The 11,139-nt window shown below is 50.2% G+C and overlaps 4 protein-coding genes across 4 annotated transcripts; 1 reads left to right on the top strand and 3 right to left on the bottom strand.

Moving 5' to 3' along the window:
* Positions 1-1,731: 1,731 nt before the first annotated feature.
* BDQ94DRAFT_155747 (uncharacterized protein) lies at positions 1,732-2,181 on the bottom strand (the record flags this gene model as incomplete). The annotated part of the gene is made up of 1 exon (XM_026768528.1): positions 1,732-2,181. A coding segment is annotated over one exon (450 nt), but the record flags the coding sequence as incomplete, so codon positions are not given.
* A 770-nt stretch (positions 2,182-2,951) lies between these two features.
* On the bottom strand, positions 2,952-3,470 carry BDQ94DRAFT_164585 (uncharacterized protein; the record flags this gene model as incomplete). The annotated part of the gene is made up of 2 exons (XM_026770058.1): positions 2,952-3,199; positions 3,290-3,470. 2 exons carry the CDS (start codon positions 3,468-3,470, stop codon positions 2,952-2,954), a joined length of 429 nt encoding a protein of 142 aa, XP_026619339.1.
* A 3,140-nt stretch (positions 3,471-6,610) lies between these two features.
* BDQ94DRAFT_155743 (uncharacterized protein) lies at positions 6,611-7,924 on the bottom strand. Its single transcript, XM_026768527.1, has 3 exons — positions 7,581-7,924; positions 6,912-7,532; positions 6,611-6,859 (listed from the first exon to the last, which is right to left on the bottom strand). Exons 1-2 carry the CDS (start codon positions 7,714-7,716, stop codon positions 6,913-6,915), a joined length of 756 nt encoding a protein of 251 aa, XP_026619338.1. The 5' UTR covers positions 7,717-7,924; the 3' UTR covers positions 6,611-6,859; position 6,912.
* A 1,034-nt stretch (positions 7,925-8,958) lies between these two features.
* Positions 8,959-9,439, top strand: BDQ94DRAFT_155739 (uncharacterized protein). The gene has a single exon (XM_026768526.1). It carries the CDS (start codon positions 9,015-9,017, stop codon positions 9,426-9,428), a length of 414 nt encoding a protein of 137 aa, XP_026619337.1. The 5' UTR covers positions 8,959-9,014; the 3' UTR covers positions 9,429-9,439.
* The last annotated feature ends 1,700 nt before the right edge of the window (positions 9,440-11,139 follow it).

The following is an 11,139-nucleotide window of genomic DNA, read 5'->3' as shown; positions in this document are numbered from 1 at the left end:
CACGATCGGAAATCGTCTGTCTAATGCTGAGCAGACCGTTCGGAGAAAAGAAGCTCCAACACCCTTGCAGGCAGCATCTGGCCCGTCCGTCCATACGGTGCAGCAGACTGCCAAGAAATGCAACTATTGTAAGAAGCGCGGCCATGTGGTCGCGCAGTGCTGGAAGAAACAGCGAGAAGTTCAGCCGTCCAGGGACCATGCCCTGAAGGCTGAGAGGAGTGTTTCCGGCTCACCAAGAAGTAATTTGCAGATGATACCATCACGCCAGCTGGAAGATCGGCAGGGTCCGCCGACTTCCAAGAGACCGAGGATCAATATCGTGAGGGCGAGGGTGACGACCCTTTATACCCACGCACCGCAACCCCGGTGGATCCTGGACTCGGCCGCCACCAGCCACATCTGCTGGGACCGGAGCTGCTTCCGTAGTCTGCGGGCCCACCGCGAGATGTTGGACACGGCGGGCGATCCAGTGGAAGCCGAAGGGATTGGTACGGTGAAGCTCATGCTCCGGGGGAAGTTCAACCAGCCCCTGGTGTTGAAGAACGTGTACTTTGCGCCACGCGTCGGGATGAACCTGATCAGCGTGCCGAAGCTGTTGCGAGACCGCTACTCGGTGGTGGCGCACCCGCAGAACGTCTTTGTGCAACGCCGAGGACGAACCGTGGGGACCGCCTACCACGCGGAGGAGGATCTACTGATCCTGCGGTGCCATGTGAGCAAGAGATCTCGAGAGCGAGTCCAACTGGCGAGGGCGCCGATGACCCATGACCATGCAGATTCCCTGGAACCGCAGGCGGTGGCCATGGACGTTGACGATTTTCGGGAGTCAAGTGGCGTAGCATGTACAGCGCCAACCTCTGAACTCGGTGGTGAAGCTGTGATACTCGAAGAAGATGTGTGCACAGGAGTGGACCAGGCCTCCGAAGCGTTGTGGCACGCTCGGATGGGACATCTGAACCGGGGCGACTTGAGGGTGGTCCTCCGGCAGACCGGCACTCCGTACCGACCGCTGACGCAGGCGCAGCTGCTGGCAACGCCGCAGTGTCCGGCGTGCATGTCGGGTAAGCAGCATCAGAAGAGGAACTCCCGCGCCAGACGGCCACGTCTGCATTCGACGAGAATCTTCGAATCGATCCATTCGGACATCATGGAGATGCCGATTGCCAAAGATGGCTCCAGGTACGTGATCACCTTTACTGACGATTATTCTCGTGGCTCGTGGGCCTATGCCATGAGATGGAAGCATGAAGCGCTCCAGAAGTTCCGACAGTTTGAGGCCTGGGTGCACCGACAGTTCGGCGCCCAGATCAGAAGATTCCTCGCCGATAACGGGAGAGAATATCTGCCAATTGGAACACACCTCGAATCCCAGGGCGTTGAGTTCGATACCTCGCCGCCGTACTGCAAAGGGCAGAATGGACTGGCGGAACGCACGAATCGCACTATCCGGGAGCGGATCAACACGCTCCTGTCCGATGCGAACCTTCCTCCTTCCTGGTGGATCGAGCTTGTAGACACAGTGGTCTACTTGAAGCTGCGTGCTCCAGCATCGATCTTACAGAAGAAGACACCGTTTGAGATTCTATATGGGAAGCCGCCCTCGCTCTTGCATCTGCGACGGATCGGCTCCCGTGCATGGGTCTTAATCCCAAAGGAGCATCGAGCAAAACTCGGACCGAGATCATCCGAGTGTCGACTGCTTGGCTATTGTGAACCGAACCAGTACAAGCTCTATGAGATACATTCGGGAAAGACAGTCTTTTCCCGTGATGTCGAGTTCGATGAGAGGACCCCAGTGGTGCCACTCATCGAGGGGGAAACAGGCAACGACCTCCCGGACAACGCTCCTCCATCACCTGTCTTTCCATCAATGCCAAGTTCAGCCAGCGGGCTGCCAACACCACCTGCATCGCCATTACCTCCGTCGAACGAGCAAGAGAACACGCCATCTGAGCGTGAGGAGGAGACACCTCCAGTGGTCAATCCAAGCCAACAAGGAATGGACCTGACACCGGATCTTGGATATTCGATCTTTGGTCGCAGAAGAAGGCCATCACGGCGTCTCCTGGAATCACTAGGCAAGGTGTACACGGCAGGCGCATTGAATACCGCACCGGCAAGACAAGTCGACCCGGCGACCTTCCACGAGGCCGTGTCCGGCCCAAACCAGCTGGAATGGTGTAAGTACTGCCTTACACTCTATTTGTCTGACATACTCAACATTAACAATCTAAGGGTATGACAGGTACCTCACAAAAGGCGATGATGCCGAGACCGTCAGATTTTTCCTTGAATTCGTTGATTTTAACGTCGATGCTGATTCAGAAACGGCTGGTAACAACATAATAGATGATGCAGTCAAGTGCTTTCGATTGCAGCTTACCAAATTCGCGCCAATTTGGATGATCCCCAGTTCGTCCATGAATACAAACAGGGTAACAAAGAACACAGGTCGCACCCTGTCAAGAATCAGCGAGAGAAGCCGCGAATCTCTGACAACAGTTGCCCCGGGCTGCGAGTCTCCAGTGCGATTGACGGTTTGTGATAGTCTGTCTTGCGTTGAAACCTCGATTGATCCTACATTCTGCTGATCAAACTACCATGGAAACGGGATTCGAACACTCTACCGCTCCCATAGACAGAAGAGCCAAGGCCCATTCAATCTTCAGTCAGGACGCTGTCAACGCAGCACAACTCATGCAGTCCTTTGATGTGACGTCATTATGAGCGTGTCGCAATTAATGCAAGCATTTGATATGGCGACATTGACTTCCAAGAGAGTGGCCAACTGGTGGAAGACACCAACTTCGCTCAATCCTCACACAATGTATTGCAAACTGCTGAGACGCCAATGCAACAGTAGCATACAGTCTTATACAAAAACACAGATCGTCAACGAATTCGCCACGAGACCCAACGTTGTCGAATCCACCGGATGATAGCATCATATATCACTTGATATCCGACATAGCCAAGGCTACCAGCTTGCCTCCCGGCTGGACGACCACGTCACACTCCCTCAAGACAATATAATAGTGATTGATGTCCACGTGTATATCCCCAACATGTGTGTTTCCTTCCACCAGCAGCGGGTCAATTATCATAAAGTCTGTACCGATAGGTGTTGTTCCGGGGAAAAAAACCAACCCCCCCTGTCTGCATTGAGAAATTTGTTGAGGGCGATCGGGAAAGTTTTTGGCTTGCAACAAAATTCCACGTTAGACTATGGGGAGGTCGAAGAGGGGCGCTCTTGCCTTTTTATAATCAGAATGAATCTCCTGGACAAGACGCGAGCAGGCAGATTCTTCTGTAAAGGATGGACTATAAGGAGAGGCCGGTGTGCCCTTGGAAACTTTCACGGATCCAACTTTACTTGCAACCTCAGACCATGCTTGGTTTTGCTGATGCGTAGCCGATTTTGGATTTTCTATGCGTAACACAACAGGGGGTGCGGAAGGGTCTGCTGGCATTGCGAACAAGGAACGACTTAAATGGTATTCAGGTCATAGCTGAAAGAGAAGTTCATTTAGCAAACTTTCCGTACATTGCCTTTAAACACACGGTATCGTACCAACAACACTCTCATCACTTTTTCAAGCCCGTAATCGGTCAGAAAACCCATGATGCCCACTAGGACGGGGTACAGGAGGGGTAGTGGACCTTTGTGCCAAATCTCCATGCCCAAAATGTCTCCACGAGACCTCGGTGCCGGATAAATTATTGATACACGAATCTCGTGATCAGGACAACGTGGGCAGACACCTCTATGCGGTGTTGGGAATACGTATCCTTGTTGAGATCTCGTTGCAAAAGAATCTCGCATCTGCTCGAACAGAGAAGATGAAAATCCATCACCATCTCCTTACAGCTCAAAAAGCAGGGTTGCTCAGGCTAATTCACCTGGGCTCTCTGGCTTTCGACATACGACTGCTGTCACGATAACAGCTGAAGTCCTGTTGCTTCCGGTCTCCTCGGCTATCGAAGTGCGACCGCACATCTCCCGCCCCCGCGGCCAATACGAATTACCAGGCATCTCGCATCACTGCGAGCTTTTCCCGTATCGGGGTATTTCATTTTACTGATGAAGACGACACAGCCCAACACAGTGGTGAATCGGGTGATAAGCGACTTGTAAATGTCGACCAAAGAATGCGCAAACCATGAGATCGAACATCTTTAGGTCTTATCCTTTTGTTTCTTTTACACACCCTTTTCTCCCTTTGTGAGTAACTCATCGGCTCATTGCGAACCCTTTTCCAGTCAAAGGCACCTGAACCTAGAGCCGTACATCTGCTTTGAGCAGAAAGCTAAAGATGCTTACAGGATGCTTTGGCATACCAGTTGCCTCGTCCCCCTGGGGTGCTCCTTGTACAGTAGTAGCAGGTTATACCATCTTGCTCGCATGACTAAATGACCACTTACAAAATAGTCCCACTGCATCTGTACGAATGTTAATGTACGAATAATTAGGCACAAATTATCAAATGCTCTCCTCTGAGAATAGAATCGCTGAGCGCCTCAGTCTACATGTGCGCCCATCACATTGTGAAGCCTGGCACGACCGACATGCGCAGATAGAAATAGTCTGGGACAAAAAGAGCAAATGCCCGATGAAAGGAGCTCTTTGTTGGATCATGCCTTGATTGTGATTACCTTTCAACATATTTCCTACTTATTATTTGGAATCTTTCAACTGCGTACATGCACCCATCGGATTAGTTCACAGCGAGCGCTTCTTTCATTCTGTCCCTGATAGACAATAGCATTTAGTGGCCCTCGGCCTCTTCGTTCCGAAACTAGGCGAATCTATCCACCATCGCTTTTTGTACGTGCGAACTCAGGTACAGCGTCAGCATCGAGTTGTAAATACCGCGCGGGTATACATAACTGGTTACCTTCTTTCTGGCGCTTAGAATTGAAGCAAAGCGCCAAGAGAGCTACCCACGGGTACTAGAACTCCCACGTCAACGAATTGTAATGGACAGACGTCATATAATGTCTGAACTGGTAATAGTGCCAGGAAATCAATTCTCAATGGACAGGAACAGGAGAGGAAAGGTTGTTATACTCGCTATCCCGTCCAGAGAAATATAGTGACCCGTTGTGCGGTAACTGGACCTGATATGCCTGCGTATACATACCTCGATCGACTGCGCGACCGTCAATATCATAACAATGTGCGAACAATATCAAGCTACCTCAAAAGCCCCGGATTCTCTTTAATACAGTAGTACTTTAAGATGCAGATACGTGTGGACTTTGCCGAGGCATCGCAGAGATTTCGAGTTCGCGCGCCACGAGGGCCCAAGTTCGTCGGGAAACGAATGGACTGTCACCGAAATTGAGGAAGCTAGATACTGAGATCATATCGATGTTATGCCAGTACCTTCTTCCATTTTTATGAATGACGACCCGCGGGCTCCTTGGCTGCAACATCTTTTTAGCAGCTGCAGCAAAGTTTCCGTTACTTCACATATAGTAGGGAATCCCTAGGGTATAGAACTGATTTGAGTTAAACCTCGTGATGCTATTCGGTCCGAGGCGGATCTGCGAACTGGGGTGCGCATGAGACTACCATCATTCACAACGTCTACAACCCCGTCCCAAGCCTCGATCCCACTAACAGCGCCATAACAACGCTACAAAGGGTGGTAGACCGGTGGAAAGACGCGGAACAGATTGTGGTAGGAGACTTCAACCTGCACCATCCCTATTGGGGAGGACTCAGGGTGCAAACGCCAGACCCTGAGGCGGAAGAGGCCCTCCAGATAATAGAAGAGTATCAGCTGGGCCTCCTATATGAGCCAGGAACGACCACGTTCAGGTTAAGGGACACGGAAACGACTATAGATCTTTCCCCGGCTACTCCAAGCCTACAAGACAGCCTTATCCGATGCCGCCCACGGGACGGCCTAGACCACGACTCTGACCACATCCCCTTGGAAACTGTACTGGCCAAACCAAATCGGAACAGAACAATCTCAGAACGGTGGAGTTGGGAACGCACGGATAGAGAGAAGCTCTACGTGACATTGAACCGCCATATGCCCACCACAACCGGTCTGATAACGGAAGAAGACATCGACAGTGCCACCAAAGGGATAGTGTCAGCTATTTTGACGGCCGTCCGAGGGTCGACGCCGAAATCACGAATTAGTCCACAGTCGACCCCGGGATGGCCGAGAGAGTGTAAAGAGGCTCAGCAGCTCGCATGACGACTAAGGCGACAGTGCCAACGTAGACGAACACCTGAAGCCTGGGAAGCATACCGTAGAGCGAGAAACCATAAAGCAAGACTCATCAGAAAGACACTACGGGACTACCACAGAGCAAGGATCAAGGAAGCGACGAACTCCTCCGATGGCCTGTGGAAGCTGGCAAAATGAACCTGGAACAAAGAGCCACGCGCGACATTCATACCACCACTCCAACGACCAGACGGACAAATGGGAACGGACGCAACCAGGAAATTAGAGCTGATTAGGGAAGCCTTCTTTCCGCCTCCCCCGGAAGTAGACCTCAAGGGCATCAAGGGCTACAGATACCCAAGCCCGCGGTGCTTTTCACCGATCACACTCAATGAAGTCAGCAAATCGAAAAAGCGTATGGAGTAAATCCCAATCCGAAACTGGTAACGGCCAAAGTTAGCCCAAGCCGGGCCTGAACGCGGCCTCCTACGTGTTTAGGAGCATGAAACATATGTCCTGAAACTTGTACAATTTGGTAACACTAAACAATATCGGAAGGAACCAAAATAAACCTCTCGAGGCGAATTGAAATTTTGCCGAAAATATCCTCGCCCTCACCTCTCCTAAGTACTAGCAATCTATCTCATGCCTAGGGTGTTCAAACAATAAGACTAGCGAAAGGTTATAAAAGGATCATGCTTGTGAGACACAGTCACGCACTACCTCAAATAGGACTATTGGCAATCCGTATCACTTCTAAGACGATGGTATCATCCCAGTCAGAAAGAAGATCTTCTTCATCTTCTCCCTTTTCCGCTTCTGTTTTCCCACCTTTCTGATTGAAATCCCTCACGTGGGATTTGTGCTTGGTAGGTGTCATTGATAAATTCTTCTCGTAATCTTCCCATCTGCGCGATCCGCCCCTCATAAAATGCATGGTTTCTGATCTTGACGATAAGGATGTATCATTAAGACCAGATGCAGGGCTGCTATTAACGAGAAATTTGGATGGCGTAGGGCTAGGAGACCGAGATGGTGTACACACTATTCTCGGTTTTTTGGGGACTTGCCCGGAAGTCGAAAATAGTGAACGTTTCTTCGCCTGGGCTGAGAATGTGATTTGGCTCGGTTCGTTCCCGCTACTGGCCCTGTCTAGGGCAGGATGTACTTTTCTTGAACTAGTAACTGGCGTGAGGATCCCATATTGTCGGATATCTGACGTTCTTTTGGGTGTTGCAGGTTCTGAAGACGAAGAGAGTGGAAGCTCTATCTGAGGGAGTTCCTCGTCCCAGATGAAAATCCGGCACCGGTCTGCGCTTTTCCTCCCTCGCCTGCATGCCAAATCTTCGATATATTAGTTATTTCAGCTCAATTCATGGGAGGTAGGCTAACATTTCTTCCCAAAATATGGGCTTTTCTTGTCACTCACTGTCGATTTGTACATCTTGAATCCGCACTTGCAAAGAAAATCTCCATCGCCATCGATGCTTGCTCCTTTATAGTTAGACTGAAGAGTAGAAGAGGACATGTTGGAATTTCAATTCACTATAGGTTTTGATCTGTATGATTTGAGAAGATTCAGAGCAACTTTACTTGGCAAATGGCGTGGAATTGTGTTGTGGGCCTCAACCATAAGCCTCAGCGGAAGGCGGGGCATCATTAGCACTGTACGTTTCTAACGTCTACCGTACCACACAAGCTATGTCACTGCGGCAGTGGATGAAAGGAGCTTTCGGTTGCGGCCTGCTAGGCTGTCATCACAGGGGTCGGTGATCGCACCATTCTTGTACTGCATGGTAATTTGTCACAAGGTTCACTAAATAGTTCCCGTTCATTGTACCCCTTATACTATAGAGGAGATACACAACAACAAGGAATAGAAAACATAGGAAATGAACAGAGAGATGCAGTACCAAAGGCAAAGATTCTTAGTTACATATAGAAACCGGCCATTTATGCTCAAAGTTTTCCAGTTACTTGAATCTTAAATACTTGCTTGACATTCCTTTTGCTTTGATACTGCTTTCGGCGTGAAGAGATATAAGGCTAGAAGGATAGGATCCAACGCTGCCATGTGCGACCATTGTTGGGCGTTCCAAAGTTCATACTGGTGCATTGTCAGACATGGTTGGGCCGCAGTCTCGGGTATTTGGGGTGCGGACATCTGCTTCCCTGGCCAATTTTGCTCGGGATTTCTGTTCTCCACCTCCCCGGACTCGGAGGGCTCAATCCGGAGTGGATCTTTCCTGAGATACGCTAATATCTATCATCATATTCGGCGAACGTTAGGAAAATCCCGTGACGATTCTGTGAAACGAGGGCCTGCCTGTAAATACAGTAAACCCGGACCTTCCCGAACACCAGAAGTTGATGGCCTCAGGCACTCACAAACTGACCTGGTCGTATCCTGACGTGACCCAAAGGCGGACAACATGCGCCCACGCATCCATGTGGGACCATATCAATGCCCCTACAGATTCTCATGGCGTTTTACCCATTTGACGCATTTGACGCAATTTGAGCATGAGTAGTCGGTAAAACTCATTTCCCCACCCTCCCCAAATCACCCCCATGTTTTTACCAGCTTCACCTGCACTACCTCTGATCTGCAGGTCATCCAGCTTTCCGAATCATATAGGACACTTCAAAGCGCTGCAGCACCATCGCAGCCCATAGAATGCTTGGTCACGGCCAGCCTGGCCTTTCCGCCTCAACCATGCCGCTGGTCAAAGATAAGCCGACTTGGCAGTCCTAGTCTTGATGGGCGGTGGGGTGGAATTAAATCATCGAAATGACCGCGAGTTTCGTGCACCAGCGAGCAACTCCATGAAATCACCCGAATCCAATCTACCTGGTCATGATCGTAGAGCCGTCGCTAGCTTCAAGATTCGGCGCTGGATATTTGCCGCCCGTTCCGACCCACCGGGTGGCCAGCTGGGCAAATTTGTCCCACATTCGACCTCCGAGCCCTGGCGACAACCGTCTTTGGCCGACCACCCCCGGTCACTATCGCAAAGCTCCCCACGAAACCAGGATCGGGACGTAGTCCTGTCGAATAGGTTACCAGTCCCGACCAACTGGGCCCGTGAATACCCATATTCCCGTTGTGCCCAGGGTTTTAGGAGGCCACCTCGTCATTGCGAGGTCCTCTACTTACGCAGTGACAGGACGGGTCGTCTTGAAGGGTCTCTCTTGCACTATTCACCACTCTACGGCTGGGATACGTCAAGCCGACTATGATCTGAACGGGCCTTGGCAGGCATGTTGGGCCGGCTAGCTCTTCGGATTGGACAACGGCCGAGGCGTGGGCTTGCTGACCGGAGTCGACCGAGGCAGATACAGTACTACGCGACATGACGTTTGATCGTGACAACCACGCTTTGATTGGATGCAGAATGAATCGAATACCCCTACGTCATTTCCAGAGATGAAGGCATACTGCAAGTGAATCCGTTCCGATTGGCTATATATGTACCGTATATGATATATACCTTAATTTCATTACTCTGTATCAGGTTTTCTTGATTGGGCCCGCGCTTTACCTTCGAATTCGGCAAGAGAGAGACCGTCGACCAGAATACAAGTTCAGCTGTACTCAGAATGACTCCTAGAGCCCGGATCATCGTAGGACAAGAAAGTGCGTGACACCCTAGGTAGGCACCAGGCTCCATGTGACATTGCTGTGGACGAATGAGACGGCATTGCGCCGGCTGGGTGTTTTTCCTTTGTCTCGTTAACCTGGGTCTCAAGCATTCCTAGGCAACGGTGACTGGCACTCTCAAGCAAGGTTTATTGGGGCTTGTCTAGTCTATGTTTACATGGTTCAGAAGAGTGGCTTTCTCCTTAAGCAGTTTCATCCCACAGACCCCCGCTCCCCGTAGGATTTCTTGTTCGCTATCCAGATATACAGGTCCGCCCGCAACAGCATGCTATATTGTACTTAAAAGAGACGGATTTCCGAACCCTAAGTCCGAAAGCCTAATTTTATAACCTTATTATTAATATCCGTACAAGAGCGCTTGCGTATTGGCTTCAATGTATGATAAGCTGATTAGATTGGTAACCGTCCCTAGATTAGCTTCCTGGGTTAGGATTCGAAAGCCAGTCTGTCTACAACAGAACATTATATGCACTTTCAGGCGCGTCGATAGGACCCCTAGGTTTCCTTATTCGGTTCTCGCATGTTCCCCGCTTCCAGATGTGGAGGCAGATCTCGTTTTATTGCACAATTTGTGGTTCTGGAGATACTGCCCCTAGAATGGGAGCGAAGAATCAAACATGACCTTCCGGATTACTCTACGGATGGATAAGGCCAGAACGAAAGGGTTGATATCTCCATCTTGAGTGAGAACCCTTGGGCATCTCTATGCATCAGGCCGACCAGAACTGGTAGTTATAGGAAACAAAGGGTACCGATGGGCAACATATTCGCTGGTAACGTGTGCTCAAAACGGAATGTCTCTGTCATCGAGGTCCTTCCGTTGGAGAACAGAGAGATTGCCGCTGTATTCTCCTTGGTGAATACTGCCTCATAGAGGGCCAAGCGGTTATGCTCGTTGCAATGGGATTCCCCGGCTCTGCACTCTCTGAGTCACCTCACTCATACTTTGACATGTCATGCTGCTTTCAGCTATTATAGTCCGTGCTTTTACAGCACCTTATACTACTAATTGAGACCGCGATAGCAGTGATGTTCGGTATAAGCAGGTTTATTTCCCCTTCAGTGCCGGATACTTATGGACTACTCTGCGTGTGTGCGTGCCAGTCGTGAAATTTCCTATAACAGAAACAGTGTTTGCCGTAGTCTGTAAACAGTCCTGTATCTCTTTGGTCTGATGAGGCTATAATTACTGTTCAAAATCAAGACGAAGTGCAAGGAAGTAGACATGGTCATGAATCTTCTGGCTTCACGGTTCCCGCTCTGAACTATTTGCTGTTGCCGAGCTGCATT

This window comes from Aspergillus welwitschiae (assembly GCF_003344945.1).
Source record: "Aspergillus welwitschiae strain CBS 139.54b unplaced genomic scaffold BDQ94scaffold_141, whole genome shotgun sequence".
Taxonomy (NCBI): domain Eukaryota; kingdom Fungi; phylum Ascomycota; class Eurotiomycetes; order Eurotiales; family Aspergillaceae; genus Aspergillus; species Aspergillus welwitschiae.
Note: the sequence above shows the minus strand (reverse complement) of the source record. Positions and strands in the feature narration are given on the sequence as shown.